The sequence below is a fragment of the Vulpes lagopus genome, chromosome 12 (genome assembly GCF_018345385.1).
Source record: "Vulpes lagopus strain Blue_001 chromosome 12, ASM1834538v1, whole genome shotgun sequence".
Lineage (NCBI taxonomy): Eukaryota > Metazoa > Chordata > Mammalia > Carnivora > Canidae > Vulpes > Vulpes lagopus.
Window position 1 is genome coordinate 59900759 of NC_054835.1, and position 15898 is coordinate 59916656.

A 15898-nucleotide genomic window follows, 5' to 3' on the forward strand; every position below is an offset into this window, starting at 1 on the left:
AGAGAGGATTCCAGAAGATTTTCACGGCACAGGGCAGCCCGGAGAGAGGTCAGGTGTGATCCTTTGTGAAACTGCAGTAAGGACACTCCCCCCACTCGACAAGGTCAACCTTGTAGGAGTCCACGCATGCTGCTTGCGGCACCCCCAGCTCGCTTCGGGGGGTCCTCGGAGTCACCCGGGGGGCACACCTTACCTCTGAGGGCTGTTATTCCAACCAGATGTTTTTATTTTTTTAAGATTTTATTTATTCATGAGAGATAGAGAGGCAGAGACACAGGCACGGAGAAGCAGGCTCCCTGCGGGGAGCCCGATGCGGGACTTGACCCCAGGACCCTGGTCTCACGCCCTGGGCTGAAGGCAGGCACTAAACTGCTGAGCCACCTGGAGATCCCCCATCCAGATGTTTTTTTTTACTTTAAGAAAAAAGATTTTAGTTATGTATTCATGAGAGAAGCAGGGACACAGGCAGAGGGAGAAGCAGGCTCCCTGTGGGGAGCCTGATGCAAGACTCGATCCCAGGACCCCGGGGTCATGACCCGAGATGAAGGGAGACACTTCACTGACTGAGCCATCCTGGTGCCCCATTTGTGTTTTAAGTGATCTCTACCCCCAATGTGACGCTTGAATGCATGACCTCAAGATCAAGAGTCACAGGCTCTGCCCAGCGATCCGGCCGGGACGCCCCTGCCAGCTGACATCCTGTACCCCACCCCCCAGCTCTATGAGGGCAGAGGGTTGTTTCGCTCCCCCTACTTCCCCAGCGCGGGACGATGGGGCCTGGTGCCTGGCAGGCCCGCACACATTTGCTGGATGAATAAATCAATTTTGTTTTCTTTAACCTCAAAAATACTTTGCTTCCCCAGGTGCCTGGGAGGATAACGGGACCTGTGGGCCGCCCAGCCCGTGGGAGACACAGGCCCTCAGGGTACAGGTGGAGCTCCTGTGGCCGGACAAGACACACGCCCGCAGTCTCGTCCCCACACTTACTTTTTCCCATCGTAGATATTAGAGCGGATTACAATTTCTCATTTCTGTTTCCCGTGTTAGACTCTCAGCTCCCTGACGGCAAGAACAAGTGTCCTCCCTCCGGGGACTTGCACAGAGTAGGCTAGAGGGCCCCGAAGGGCATCCGAGAAGGGCAGCCATCGCTCACCAACAAGCACAGAGGGTGGTTGTTTCTTTTTTTTTTTTTCTTTTAAAAGATTTTTATTTATTCCTGAGACAGAGAGAGAGGCAGAGACACAGGCAGCGGGAGAAGCAGGCTCCGTGCCGGGAGCCGGATGCGGGACTCGATCCCAGGACCCCAGGGTCACACCCTCAGCCGAAGACAGGCACTCAGCTGCGGAGCCCCCCAGGGGTCCTGAGTGCTGTTGTTTCTTCTTCCAGATTGTTCTGCAACCATATGCATCATTGCTCAACTAAGCAAAAACCAAGAACCCGCTCCCGAGCTGACTGGCTTCCCTCCGTCAGCCACCTGATTACCTGTCGGCCGAAGGCCCAGGGCTCCAATCCCCGCGGGAAGCGGGACTCGGACAGGCCAGCCGGTCACGTACCCGCTTCTGGACCCGCCACGGAGCTGCCACGCGGACCGCCGCTGGGAAGAGGGTCGGACGGGCTGCGTCCGGGCTGAGGCGGCGGCCCAATGCGCTGGGCGGCTGTGGGGCACGGCCTTCTGCCGGAGCCAAGACCGCCCGGCGTCACTTCGGCCTTCGCCCTCCGCCGACACTGGGGAAGAGCAGGCCGCAGCAGGGCCGCCGGGCGCCGTCCCTTCGGTTTGCCTCGGATCGTGGATGCCGTCTGCACACCCAGCACCCCGCTTTGCTCAGGAGCGCCCCGGCGTAGACGGGGACTCGGTCCAACACTTTTGAAGTAAAACGGGGCTTCCTGTCTCACAAATAAGGAGCTGAGGTTCACAGCGATTAAGGCTGCTCTCGGCTCCCACGGGGTCTGCGTGTCATCTGGCTCCATCCGCCCCATCGCGACATCTCAGGTGACCGGGTCTTATCAGTCATCCCCTCACGCCTGGGGTGTCCCCAGCTCCCGTGATGTCACCTCCAGTTTCTCCTGCCACCTCCAACCCTCTCCTGGGCCACACCGTCTGCCGCTTTGCTAATGTCCACGTGTCAACAGCTGCTACGTTGGGGACACCCAGCTCAAAGGACCATGGGCGCCTGTCCAGGTCTGCTGCCTGCCTGCCTCCTGGATCCCAAATGGAGCCTGGCCCCTTCCCTTCACCTGCTTTCTCGTGGGCCTTTCTACGCGTGGCACCCCAGACACCGCTCCTACGCCCCTGAGCCGCCCCCTCCAGGCACCCCTAGTTCCAGCACTCATGGCCCAGAGGCCTGCGCTCGTCCTCCCCCTCCAGCTCCTCGGCAAAGGCGGTCCGCCGCCCCTCCCGCCGCAGCAGCCAAGGCCCGGCACACACCAGCCCCTTCCCGGGACCCGGGCTCCTCCAGGGCTGAGCCAGGTGGCCGCCGGGTCCAGAGCAACAACATGGGGCCTCCGGCTACAGACACTACCCGAGCTCTACCCCAAGTGGACCTGGGGCCGCTGGGCTGCTGAGCCGCAGTCCACACTCCGGCCAGTCTTCCTGCGTCGACCGTCCCCTCCCCTGGCATCCCTGCTGGTAGCCTCTGCTCCCCGGAGCCCACCTGCCTTCCCAGGTCTCTCTTCTCCACAGCAGCTGTACCCTTCCTAACGCCCGCTGCAGCCTAGGCTGTGCCGGTGGGCTTTGGGGACAGCTGGGTGGCCCACGGGTACCACCTGGAGGATGTAGGAACCTGAGGACTTGGCTGCATCTCCCTGCCCCACCCCCCGGGCCTCAGCCTCCTCTGGGCAGCAGAGGCAAGGGTCCAAGTGATGCCAGTGGTCTGCCCTCTTCTGTCCCAGAGGGGGTCCTCAGGGGGCAGCTGTCAGCCAGCCCCTCCAAGTCTGTGCACCCGCAACCAGACTCTTGCCACAGGTCCCCCGAGCCTTTCACCTGGGATGCGATTAAGAGGACACTTTGGGGCTTGTGCCTGACGCAAATGAGAAACGGGAAAGGATGATGTTATGAAGTCGTAACTGCTGATCCACATTTCTGAGAACCAGAGCACCAGAAGCCAAGAACAACCCTACCTGGTCATATGAATCTGGCAACGACAGGGGCGCCCCAACCCACCCGTCACTTCCTGGTGCAGGCAGCTAGGTGGGTGCATCTACCAGGGAGGAGAGGAAGGAGTCAGGCCTGGCGGAGCAGCAGCCATCTCCCTCCCAAGCAGACTCCAGCTACCAGGGGAGACTGCTCCCCACGCTCGTCAGCCCCCGACACCACAGCTGTGGCCCAAGCAAGGACTGCGACAGGGGATGAGCCATAGGACTCCAGTTCCACACATGTCTCTGTTTTATTATGGCAAAGGTGAAAACGCCACCTTCCCCACAACGGCAACCGGTAACATTTATCCCAAAAATAACTCGGTACAAAACAGGGCTGCTTCAGAATTTAAAAAAAAAAGAAAAAAAGGAAAAAAAAAAAAAAAAACCTTTACATGAGTTTTTAAATCCTATCTTAAAACATAAAAGAAACAAATCCATCATTGGCTGCACAGCCCCCAGTCCACCGCCCCCTCCCGCCAGGGAGCACGGAGGAGACATCTGGGTCCTGTTCCACTTGAGGATCTGCCGGTCTCTTTAGCTGGTGTCCATCTGAAACACACAGAAACTTCCGCTCAACAAGAGCCCTCACACTTCCAGTCAATTCCTGCCCTCCCCAACCCTCGTCTGGGACTTACTCTCGCGTTATAAGCGTCCAGCTGGGCATCCAACTCCTCTGCAGAAAGCTGCTGCTTCGAACTCCTGCCAGTGCCTCGACCTCTGCCCCGGCTCCCTCCACGAGTGCCTCTCCTGGTGCCGCCACCACCGAAACCTCCGGAGCCGCGGTTTCTAGTCATCCCACCTCTGTTTACGCTGCCAAGGGAGAGGGGACTCACTCGCGTGATGTTCAAAGACCCATGGGGTGAGCGCCCACTTAACCACAGGTCAGCACCGTCCCAAAGGCCCCAGAACTCACCTCTGCGCCGGTCTCCGCTGTGTGTCAATCTGTGACGTGACGAGCTGAATGTTCATGGGGCGGCCTGCGGCAAAGAATACAAGAGGACACATGCAGTTAGAGGGCTCGAAACGCGCCGAGGGGCACCACACCCCGGTCTCCATGCAAGCACTGGAAAGGGGCTGTGTCTCCAAATGCTCCCGACAAGGGGAGTGGCCGAGCACTACTGGTGGGAGAACGAGATGGTGCCAATGACAACCCCACCAAAACCTCCTCGCTCCTTCTCAGTCCAGTTAGCTGGGTGTCTGGTCAGGTGTCCGGGGTGCTCATGGGTGGAAAGGTGTGGGTGGCCTGACGGAAGAAGAACCGGTACCTTTGTCTTTACGACTACAGCCCCGCACTCAGAGGTGTACTATGGCGGTTCTGAGAAGGCTTCACAGAAGTGAGTCTTCCGGAAGGAGCTGAAGGAGGGGAGGGTGTAGCTTGCTGGATGGGGGTTCACAAGAGGTTGGTCCGGATGTGTGGGGCAGCATGAGAGGTGGCGGAATGGAAGAGAGAGACAAAGGGGCGAATGCAAAGTGTCCTCAGCCACAGGGGTAAGCCATACTCCTGCACGGATAGCGGCCAGCCCGACTCCACGAGACGCAGCCCCTCTAGCATCCGGGTCCAACCTCAGACGCACCATCCAGAGGGACACCGTTGTACTGTTTCATAGCTTTCAGGGCATCTGCCTTCCGTTCAAAGTGCACATCGGCTGTTCCTAAACTGCGCCCAGAGCGGTCATAGTGTACAGCTGCCTTCTTCAGAGTTCCGAATTCAGCAAAGAGTTCCTGGGGGCCAGAAAGAGCAGCTGTTAGTGAGGTGCTTCCCTTCCGGTGGCCCAGGACAGTCCCTGGGAGGGTGAGCTGCTCAGGGGGGGTTATTTCCCTGGGAGGCAAACACGTATGGGGGCAGGGCAGTGATAGTGGAAACCACGGGGAGGGAGGGGCAGATGGGACAGCCACTTCCCGGAGCAGCTGGGTCTGAGGGCTCCTGCCAGTGTGGGGACCTTACATCAGTACCAGGATGCAGGTAAAGGACCACAGAGCCCACCAGTGAAGGGAACAAGATTAAGTCGCTATCTTCTTCAACAGAGGAAAACTGACAACACACCCAAGGACTGTACCAAGAAACCGCAAAGGCCAAGATCACAGAGCAAGGGATGCTATCCGACATGTGGACCAGCTCACAGGGCCCGGCGATTCGGGAGCCCTGACCCAGCCCCTCCCCCAGGGCAGATTCTGGCTCACCTTTCCCTCTCCTCCTACTCAAGCCTGCCGCAAAGGCTGAAGTCAAGCGCTGCCATGGAAACTGCCCTGACCTCAGGCAGGCTGGGAGTTGGAGAGGGAACCCAGAGTGTGGGGCTACTCCGGCCGCAGGCACACAGCGGGAAGTGGAGTTCACCAAAAGCGGTTTCCAGTGGATGCCAGAAACCACCTTAAAAAAAGTGTTGAGACACCGTGAGTGCTCACCGGCCTTGCTCTGTCCTCCCACGGTAGTCAAACAGCTGGGCTCTGGGAAGTTGAACCCAGGAAGGCCCAGCACCCTGACCCAGCCATCTCTGGGACTGATCCCCAAAATGTCTGTACTTAACCAGGAAACAAGTTTATATGCCTTTGGAATCTAAACAAAAAAACCCAAAAAGAACAAAAACCCCCCCAAAAAACCAAAACCAAAAGACCCCAAAAAACAAAACAACAACAACAGCAACAAAAAGAAAACAAAGAAAACGAAGAAGCTTCAACCAAAGTCGGGATTGAGAATCATGCCAGTAAAAAGGGGGGGGGGGGAGACAGGGTGTAGGTCCTGTATGACATGGAGCCGGGGGCTCAAGGCCAGCTGAGCAAAAACATGCCCAGCGCCATCCTGCGTCTGTGCTTTGCCCATAGGCTTCCACAGAAAAAGATCTCTGTCCTCCCAGCAAACCGTTAAAAGAACTACAAAGTAAACAAAACTCAGATCCTAAGCGAGGCAGGAACAGAGACCGCTCAGGTTAGGCCGAGGTTTCCCGCCAGGAGCGAGGGCTCCGGCAGGGGGTTTGCGCCCGCGCGCGCGGGGCACGACTCAGGAAGAGCGGCCGCTCGTCCCGCTAGGCCGGGCCCGACCTCCGACACCCCGACCTGCCGGCCGCACTTCCCGGGCCAGGACCTCCGCTCTGCACTCCTGCAGCCCTTAGAGGGCCGGCGGCTGCCCCTGGGCCCCGAGGGCTCCCCGCCCTAGGGTGCGGCGCGCGCGGTTCAGGCCGCGTCCTCAACGGGGCCACCGGGTGCGGGTGACCCGCTCACCGACGAGCGCCCGCCCCTCACCTGAATATCCGCGTCCGACACTCCGAAATCCAGGTTGGACACCAGCAGTTTCCCACCCGTCTCCACGCCGGCGCCGCCCCCGAAGCCGCTGTCGAAGAGGTCGTGCTGCCACTTGTCGGGAAGTTGTTTCGGCTGCGGGGGGAGGAGAGCACAGGAGCACGCGGCCCGTGAGCGTCTCCCGCGGACCCTGCGGCGCCCGCACGCCCCCGCCCGCCGCCCCCCGGCGTCCCCGGCGCCGCCGCTCCCTCCGACCCGCTTCCCGCCGCCCGCGCGGCCGCGCCCAACGCCCGCCGCCCGCCGCCGCCACGAGGCCCGGCGCCCGGCCCAGACAAAGGCCGGGAGGGTCTCCGCCGCCCCGGGCGGCCGCCGCGCGCCCCCCCGCCCGCCCGGCCCGCGCCCCCCGGCCCGCCGCCCGCGCCCCCGCGCGCCCCCGCCCGCCGGCCCGCCGCCCCGCTCACCCTGCTGTAGGGCGCCGGCCGGTTCCTGCCGCCGCCGCCCGCCGCGCCGCGGGCGAGGGCCGGTCGGTTCCGGATGGGCCCGCCGCCCCGGCTCACTCGCGCGGCGGCCTGCGCCCCGCCACCGCGGCCGCCCTGGGAGCCGGCCCGGCCGCGGCCCCGACCTCCGCCGCGGCCGCCTCGCTGGCTCCGGTTCAGCTTGATGATGTCGTCCAGAGACATGTCCATTTTGTCGGCCATGGCGGGCGCGGAGTCGGCCTCGGCTCGAGCCCGCGCGTCAGCACGTCGGCGCGTCACTTCCGGGCCCGCGCGCGGCCTGCCGGGACCGAGGCCGGGGCCGCCGGGGATTGGCCGCGGCGGGCGGGAGCGGGCGCGGGCGGGGCGGGCGGGAGCGGGGGCGCGTGCGCCGGACGGCGGGCTCGGCGGGCGCAGCTGAGGTGCAGGCGGCGGCCGCGGCCGCTTTTATACCTTCCCGCGCGGGCGCCGCCAACGGAAGGCGGGGTCGGCGCGCGGAGGCCGGCGGGGGGCGCGGGTGGGCGTGGCCGCGGGGCGGGGCGGGGCGGGCGGGCTCCCCTCCCCCCCCTCCTCCCCGCGCTCCGGCCTCGCGCCCTCCCTCTGCCCTCTCCCCGCACCCGGGCGCCTTCCCCCCCCTCAGGCACCCCTGCTCCTCACCCCACCCTCTCCGCACACCCCTACGCCTTCCCCTACTCTCGGCCCGCACCCCTGCGCCTTCCGCCCCCCCCCACCGCTTCCCCACATCCCACTCTCCACACACCCTGGTCCCTCCCTGCACCTCACTTTCTCCCGGCCTCTGCTGCATGCTCCTGCCCTCACCCCTTCCCCCCAAGCCCGGGTCCTGCCCGGCACCTCACCCCGGGGTGGTGGCGCAGGCCTAGTGGGCTGGGTGGCGGTTCCCTGGCGTGAACTCGTGGTCCCCTCTATTTGTCAACCCCGGTTTAGTCGGATCTCTTTAAAAAAAAACCCCGTATGGTACGTTTTTGCAATTACTGGCGGAAGCCCATGTGCCCTTCTGGGGACGCAGGACGGACCCTGCAGTCTTCCCGAGAACTCTGGCTCTGGGGCGCGCTGTTCTCCCGAGGGTGGCCCGGGCCCTGCCCTCGCCGCGGGTGCAGAGCTCTCAGGTTTTCTGAGCTCTGGCAGCAGGTCCGGCCGGGCTGACCCTCGGCTGGGAGCCGCGCCCCTTGGGTGCCTAGATGCCTAGCTGTGCCGATGAGTGTGGCCCCGCGATGTCTCCCCCCCTGTAGGCTCCGCGGCCATGAAGGTGAAGATCAAGTGCTGGAACGGCGTGGCTACTTGGCTCTGGGTGGCCAACGACGAGAACTGTGGCATCTGCCGGATGGCCTTTAATGGCTGCTGCCCGGACTGTGAGTGTGCCCTGTGCTCCCTCCCCCTCGAGCTTTGCCTGCGGGCCTGGCCAGGGCGTCTCCTCGGAAACACCTGCGCAGAGTGCTTGGGTTTTGGGGTCACTCTGCTCAACACAAGCTGACAGAAGAAAGGCAGGTGGTTTGGGCCCATGATTGTGTGAGGAGCCCATGGAAGTTCTGTAAGAGAGGGCCGTGTGGCTTTTTACTGTGCTCACAGTCAGCCGTGACGCCCGCGGGCCGGGGGACGCTGGAGCGCCGCGGGACGATTCTCCAGCGGGCACGCAGGCTGTCGCGGGGGTGCCCGTCCCCTCCACCAGCGCCCACCGTCGCAGCGCTAAGGGCCTGTGTTCGCGTCCTGGCTTGGTAGTGGCTTCCGGGGCCCGGCTCCCCTCCAGCCCAGTCGCTAAGTGTAGCGCTGTCACACCGGACGTGACGATAAGCCCTCGGTGTCCCCCCATTCCTGGTGCTTGCTCACGTTGTCTCAGGTGTCCGTAGGTGTGCTCGCTCAGCCCTGCCCTGGCTGTTGAACGTGAATATAGAACAGGCGCTTCCACTCCTCTCCCTCGTTTTTCAAGGCATCTGACCTTTCAGCAAAGTGGTTGTGTCGCGCCACGGAGTGCCCACCGCCAGGTTTTATCAGACCTCTCTGGTGGGTTTTGTCTCACCTCTGTCCCGTCACGTTCTGGTGAAGTAGAAATGCTTGAGTGTATTTTCTTTTTTTATTTTTGCTTGAGTGTATTTTTAAGTCAAAAACAGGCTTTTGCACCAGCGAATTGTGTTTTTAGCCAAACCAAAGTGAATTTAAGCAGAAGCAGGTTGACCCTTGGGGGGATAGGGGCAGTCCCAAGAGGAAAATGGGACCTGGGAGGACTGAGGGACCCCTCTGGCCCGTAAGTGACCAGGCTTTTTGTGGGGTCAGGAGAGCACCCAGAATAACAACTGGGCTTTGCATCTTACAGTGAAATTCACATTATCGAGTTTTAGTGCAGATACTATTTTGTTATGGGCTTGATCTTTACTTTGGCCGAGAGAAAATCTCATCTCCCAGGATTTAATCCATCCTGATTGAATCAGTCAGGTGGGATGTGACCGTAGGAAGTCACTGATTGGCTTTACTTGATTAAGTTTTACTTAGCAGTAAAGCTCACGAACTGGTTTTACGGATTCTGTTTTAATCACCCTCAGGTGCGTCCTTAGGGACACAGCAGAGGCAGTGGGAGCCTGCAGGGGCGCACACTTGCAGCTTCTTGAGCCACAGACTGTTAGCTTCTGGAAAGAGAAGTCCTGGAAAGCATTGCCCTAGACTGGCCGTGGGAGCGTGAGCGGTGTGTTGGCGCTGGCGCGGAGCCTGCGGAGCCCAGCTGGTGCCGTTGCAGCTGGGCCTGTGGCTGGCATCCCTGTGTTTGCCGGGGTGCTCAGGTCTTGTGGAAGGGGACCCGTTGGCTGAGAGTAGGGGGCTTGGAGCCTCATCTTCAGAGCCAATCCTACCGTGCAGAGTGTCTGACGAGCCTTTATACAGGTGAAGTGACACTGGGTTCCTCTTGCTAAAATTGAGCTCTTGTGAAATACCCTGAGTGACTAAGACTAATAATCTGCTCCCAGGCCCAGAGGGCTTTGGGAGTAAGTCTTCTCGAGAGGTGTTTTCGTTACTAAAGATTTCCATCGAGACGCAAACAAGCCCTTGGGTGAGTCACCGCTTTGTGCTCCCGTGTTCGTCACATGCCTCGGGTGGCCTGGCTGCAGGTAGCACTACTGGAAGTGGCTCCTTCTCCTAACAAGCCTCCCTCAGAGGGACCAAGTGGCCTGGGTACAACCCCATCAGTGGGACACCTGGGCATCCCTTGCCCCCCACCAGTGTGTCCTCTGTTTGCAGGGGACTCTGATTTCATAGGTGTGATTCCTTTTTTCTTTTTTTTAAGATTCTTTGTTTCTTTGACACAGAGAGAGAGCGCGCGCGCACAAGCAGGGGGAGTAGCAGAGGGAGAGGCAGGCTCCCCGCCCAGCGGGAAGCCGATTCCCAGGACTTCCGGGTCATGACCTGAGCTGAAGGCAGCCGCCTTAGCCACTGAGTGCCCCCCCCCCCCCAGCCACCTCTTAGTGGTGATTCCAAGCTGAGTTCTGGGCTTGGGAAGGCCCTGGGGTGGGGGTGGGGGATGTAATCTCAGGTGTCACACGCTCTCACCCCGCCCCTGTGGCTGGGGAAGCAGAGTGAGGTAGTTCTTTTTTTTTGCCAAGTGTATACTTTTTGGTGGTTCGTCATAAAAGTTCCAGAAAGGTAGTGATGGTTTTCTCGTAAAGTTTTTTTTAAAAGACTGAAAAACACTATCCCGAGGCAAGCAACTAAAAAGACGTGGCGGATGTGTGTTCTGATTTGCTGGGGTGCGGGCACTGCTGCGGGGCAGGGGCTGCTCTGGGGAGATTGGCCGAGAGCTCGGCAGCTTCCCAGCCCCAGGCCAGTGAGGAGCGGGTGCCAGGAGGGAGCTTTATGTCGTCTGGTGTTTTGCAGGACTGAGCATCCTGTGTTTGGTGTCAGGAGTAAGGACTGTGGTCAGAGAGGTCCAAAGGCAGTGTGGGTTTCCTGCAGAGCACCCAACTTGCGTTTAGGATGTGCTGAAGTGGAGCTGCTGCGGGACAAGATGTCCTGATAGTCCCGGCCCTGGCTTGTCTGTCTGGTTCCTGCTGTTTGTATACCAGTGACAGCTGGATACAGCTGGCGCTCAGCAGGCATAGAGGACCCCAGGGCAGTGATGGGGGTGACACCCCAGGAAAGGTAGAGGCGGCAAGCCACAGCACCTCCATGCCCATGGGGACCCTGACACGGGGCCTGAGGGAGGTCGTTATGCTCTGTTGGCATCAGCAGCTGTTTGATGGGATGTTCTTGGTTCTGGAAGTCGTGTTTCTTGTGGTTGCGGGCAGCGTGGATGTCCCCTGTAGCCGTCCACGGAGGTCGCATTTCCAGGCACGTGGAGTGGAGTGTGAGCAGCATGAGCCCTGGGCCTTGGTGGTGGGGCCCCTTCAGGCCAGAAATGGGAGAGGTGGGAGGTCACACCTGCTTGCGGGCTGCTCCGGGTGGGGCCACAAGCGCCACTCCCTTGTCTCGTGCTGGGTCTCTGCCACCTGGGAGAGAAACCTCAGCCCCAGGGCCCCAGCTGTCCTTCCCTTGAGCAGAAGAAATAGTTCCCTCTTCAGACAGCAGCTCTTGGGCGGGGGTGGGGGGTGGGGGGTGGGGGGTGGGGGGGGCTGTGCCTAGCACATTTGTGCTGTACCTCCCGTGTCACAGGTTCAGTGGTGGGGCTGTGGTGGGTCTGCAGCTGGGCCTGCACCCCCGGGGGGGGGGGGAGGAGGGGGATGTGGGCTGGGCGAGAACCCCCCCCCCCTGCAGTCGAGCACCCCTTGCAGGGCAGGGCGGAGCTGTTGGGGGGCACGCTGCAGAGCGTGTGCTCACACTCCTGGTTTCTGTCTTTCCTGAAACACAAGGTGTGAGGCTGTGCACACGAGCCCCCCGGGCAGCCGTCTGGCGCAGGTGCCTGACATCCTTGGGTCCTGGTCCCCTGCTCGGTGTGACCTGCTGGTCCTCTCGTCCCCCTCCCGCAGGCAAGGTGCCGGGCGATGACTGCCCCCTGGTGTGGGGCCAGTGCTCCCACTGCTTCCACATGCACTGCATCCTCAAGTGGCTCAACGCGCAGCAGGTGCAGCAGCACTGTCCCATGTGCCGCCAGGAGTGGAAGTTCAAGGAGTGAGGCCACCCTGTGCCAGCACCCGCCCCATCCCCGCCGCCCGCTGGCCCGCCGCCCACTCCCCTGGCGACAGCCCCTCCGGTGGCGGTGGGGACACACTTGAAACAAGGACTGGAGCTGTATTTGTTTTCCTTCAGATTGTGACACTTTTATCCAATAAGTAAAACTCATTAAATTGTCTGAATCTTGCTGGAGGCCTCTGCTCGCCTGTTTTCTGGTCCCGATGCAGCGTCACAGTGTGTTGATAGGAAAACTCATGAATAAACATCTCGATGCGATGCCACCAAGGCTCTGAGTCACAGCCGCAGAAGGAGCGGATGGTCAGCCGGAAGAGCCTGGGGGCGAGTGACTGGCTCTGGGGGCTTGGAAGGCCTGGTGGTGCAAGGGCCCTGGGGCACGTGTATTTACTCGGGGCTGGCCTCCTGGTCGGCCACCTCTGTGGCACCCTACTTCGTGTCTGGACACTGCCCAGAGGGAAGAAAGCCCCGGGGACCATTACTCTTCCCCAATCTGGAGGCCACACGCCCTGTGTCCAGACACCCAGCTGCCAGGGCCTCTGTGCCAGTGTCTGCCCTGGGGAGGACGCACCCCAAGGGAGATGGGTTGTGACCAGGATGTGTAGGGACAGTGAGTGGAAGGAGGGCTGCCTGAGGGCCCAGATCCCACAGCAGCCCCACAAACAAAGTTACATCTGCAAACAAGCTTACACCGGCTGCAGGGTCGGGCCAGCTACTCTGTATTCTTGAATGTTTGTGTCTACACTGTCAGGACCTGGGGAGTCACAGGGAGGGCTCTGCAGCCCACTCCCCCTGCCTGGGGGGGGGGTCTCCTGGGGTGTCAGACCCTGAGGGCAGTCGCACCAGCCTTCCAGCCCTGCCCTGTGGGGTGGGTGTGCTCGTCCCCAGAGGGGCTGCCCATGGCCCCTCCCGTAGGCTGCCTGCACTGCCCTGCCACCCCGGCTCACTGTTTCCGAGCCCCAGCGTGGTCCTCGCAGGGCCTGCCTGGCCTCAAGCTGACCATGGGGCTGCCCGCCAGGTCCTGTCCTCCTCCGGCCAGGGATCCCCCCAGGAAGCTCAGGGCCCCTGCGAGGTCCTCTCAGGCCTCCGGGACCTCAGCCGGCCCCCCTCCTCCAGAACGCTGAGGCTCGGAGCACCTGCCTTTGCTGTCACTCTCCCCTGGCTGCCCCCCAGCCCCCCCAGCTGCCCCCCTCCGGCTCTGGAGCTCTGCTTTCCCAGTTGCTGTGGTTTGCGTCCGGGACTCAATCCCTCCTGGGGGCCACAGGTGCTCTGACGAGAAGGCCCGAGGGCAGGGAGTGGGGGGCTGCGGGGCCTGGCAGCTGTCCCTCCGACTGCTCTCCCGAGCTCAGGCCTGGCCTTGCCCACCTCTTCCCAACGGACCCCCAGGAGTAGCCCGGCGCGTGCAACAGAGTAAGGCCCCGGGCGCACGCGACAGCCATGTCGCCTCTACCCGGGCTCGGGCCAGGGGTCCCGCTTTAGGGCCCGAGAGGTGTCCCCCGGCACTGCCGTCTCCCCCGCCTGGGGGCAGTGAGGCCCTATGGGGAGCGGCGGGGCCCCCCCACCCAGCGGGCTCCCTGCGGCGGGAGCGCCCGACGGCGCTGTGCGCCCGCCCCCGCGCCCGCGGCAGATATAAGGCGGCCGCCGCCGAGCCCGCCGCCCCGCGCCCGCGTCCCCATGGCCCCGAGCGTCCCCCTGGTGGCCGCCGCCCTGGCGCTGTGCCTGCTGCTGGCGCCGCCCGGCCTCGCGTGGTACAAGCCGGCGGCCGGGCCCAGCTCCTACTCCGTGGGCCGCGCCGCGGGGCTGCTGGCCGGCTTCCGCAGGTCCCCGCACGCGCGCCGCTCCGAGCCCCCCGGCAGCGCGGGACCCCCGGGCCGGGCCGCCGCCGAGCCCCGCCGCCCGCGGAGCCTCGTGAGTGTGGGGTGGGGTGGGGGGTCGGGGTCCGGGTCCGGGTCAGGGCGGGGGCGGGCCCCGGGCGGGGCGGGGTCGGGGCGCGGTCGGGGTGGGGCGGGGTCCGGATCGGGGCGGGGTCAGGGGTCGGGGCGCGGTCGGGGTCGGGGTCGGGGTCCGGGTCAAGGCGGGGGCGGGCCCCGGGCGGGGCGGGGTCGGGGCGCGGTCAGGGTCCGGGTCCTGGTTAGGGCGGGGTCGGGGCGGGGTCGGGATCGGGGCGGGGTCAGGGGTCGGGGCGCGGTCGAGGTGGGGCGGGGTCAGGGGTCGGGGCGCGGTCGGGGCGGGGCGGGTCAGGCCCGGGCGCCCCCTCAGCCTCCTCCCGCCCCCAGGCCGCGTGTGTCAAGGGCGCCTCCCCGAACCTGCGGAGCTGCGAGCTCCCCGACGGCCGCGCCACCTTCCAGCGCCGGGCGGACGCGTTCCTGTCGCCGCGCGCCGCCGACTGCCGCAGCGCCTGAGCCCCCCGCCCCCCGCCCCCCGCGGTGACCCGCCACGTGAATAAATGAGAAGCGCAGCTGGACTCCGAGTGGGGGCGGGCGGTGCTGGGGACCCCGACTCCGCCGCCAGACACTGCGGGGCCCCAGCGGGTGTCCCAGCCCCCCAGGCAGGCAGAGGCACCCCAAACCCTGGGGCAGAGAAGGTGCCCAGCTCGGGCCTCCGCGGCGCCCACGCAGCCGCCCCACGCAGGGTCGTGCTGCCCAGCCCCCACGCCAGGCGGCCCCGCCCTGCTTCCTGGATCTCTTGGGGACAAGGCTGTTACTGGAGGGGCCCCGGGGGTCACCCTGTCTTGGCGCCCCTGAAACACCTCAAAGTAGTAAGCACGGGGCAGTGGCCGCGGGGTGGGGAGCAGCCTGCGGACCCCACGGCGCCCCAGGAGGCCAGACAAGGCCGCCCCGCCCCTCGCAGGCCCGGCGCCCGCACAGAGCCCTGCTCCAGGCTAATCACCTACTTTACTGGGGGGAATCTGTTCATTCGAGCCCCCAGCCCGCTGAGCCCGACCCTGAGGTCCCTTCTGGGCACGGACCGAGGCCTCCGGGGACACTGGCTGAAAGGAGGTGGGCACTGTGCTGGGGCATCCCCCACCCTGTGGGCGTCCAGGGCCCTGCACTCAGAGGCCATGGGGGCCCCACAGCCCCGCTGCGCCCCAGCGCATGTCTCCAGGGGCACAGGCTTGCCAGGCTCTGGGCCTCCTCTGTGGGTCCCACAGGGCTCCCCACTGCCCGGAGTCCCTAGCTGAGGGCGACAAGGGGGGATTCTGGGCAGGTGTAGGGCTGACTGCTCCCGTCCTGCCCCGTCCAACTCCATGCAGGGCAGGCTGGTCCCTCCTTGTCCCTGTGCTCAGGTGACCCTGAAACCCAGGGGACCAGGAGCCTCAAGTGTGGGGAAGCCGGACACCACCGCGCCCCCCGAAGCTGGGGGCCCCATGCCTCTCACGACTTTCTACCCTAACTTGGGGAAGGAGGAAAGGAAAGCTGGGGGTGGCTGCCCAGCCGAGGGTGGGGACATGAACTTCCACAGTCACTTCCCTTCTGTGTCCTGCACGGGGTTCTGGTTACACGAACGGGAAGAAAAGGTCAGGCCGTGTCTTAGAGGGAAAGGATCCCAGCCCTGCGCTCCGAGGGCCAGGCTGCAGGGTACGGCCTCACCCGGACCAGCTGCTGAGGGACAGATGCCCTTGGCGGGGGCTGAAAACACCCCCACCGTCCCCACGTCTGAACACGACTGAACAGCTTGTTAAAGCTGCTCCCCCCTGCCCTAAACTACGAGGTGACCAGGGTCAGCACCCTGTAGCCGCTGGGCTGCTCCCAGTGGGCCCTAAGATTCTCTGGGTCCAGTCAGGGAGCTGGAGCCCAGTCCTTCCTGGAGGCGTGGGCTCTGCAGAGCCACAGGGATTGGTTCCCTTGGCCTCGGGACAGGGTCTCGGGGACAGGCTCCCTGGGATGGGGTCTTTGGGACCCAGGGACTCCTCACTGCCAGGCTGCCCACAC

The 15898-nt window shown here is 63.5% G+C and overlaps 3 protein-coding genes across 5 annotated transcripts; 2 read left to right on the plus strand and 1 right to left on the minus strand.

Annotated features, from left to right (window-relative positions):
• Positions 1 to 3364: 3364 nt before the first annotated feature.
• Positions 3365 to 7647, minus strand: ALYREF (Aly/REF export factor). The gene is made up of 7 exons (XM_041726864.1): positions 7603 to 7647; positions 6831 to 7259; positions 6373 to 6504; positions 4710 to 4857; positions 4049 to 4112; positions 3771 to 3945; positions 3365 to 3684 (listed from the first exon to the last, which is right to left on the minus strand). Exons 1-7 carry the CDS (start codon positions 7645 to 7647, stop codon positions 3670 to 3672), a joined length of 1008 nt encoding a protein of 335 aa, XP_041582798.1. The 3' UTR covers positions 3365 to 3669.
• On the plus strand, positions 7163 to 12138 carry ANAPC11 (anaphase promoting complex subunit 11). 3 transcript variants are annotated; one of them, XM_041726775.1, is made up of 3 exons: positions 7163 to 7264; positions 8093 to 8212; positions 11807 to 12138. In XM_041726775.1, exons 2-3 carry the CDS (start codon positions 8104 to 8106, stop codon positions 11950 to 11952), a joined length of 255 nt encoding a protein of 84 aa, XP_041582709.1. In that variant the 5' UTR covers positions 7163 to 7264; positions 8093 to 8103; the 3' UTR covers positions 11953 to 12138. The 3 variants fall into 3 exon arrangements, with proteins under 3 accessions (XP_041582709.1, XP_041582711.1, XP_041582710.1); XM_041726777.1 differs by having other exon boundaries at positions 7217 to 7328; XM_041726776.1 differs by lacking the exon at positions 7163 to 7264 and adding an exon at positions 7496 to 7817.
• A 1499-nt stretch (positions 12139 to 13637) lies between these two features.
• NPB (neuropeptide B) lies at positions 13638 to 15872 on the plus strand. Its single transcript, XM_041726674.1, has 2 exons — positions 13638 to 13874; positions 14243 to 15872. Exons 1-2 carry the CDS (start codon positions 13641 to 13643, stop codon positions 14366 to 14368), a joined length of 360 nt encoding a protein of 119 aa, XP_041582608.1. The 5' UTR covers positions 13638 to 13640; the 3' UTR covers positions 14369 to 15872.
• The last annotated feature ends 26 nt before the right edge of the window (positions 15873 to 15898 follow it).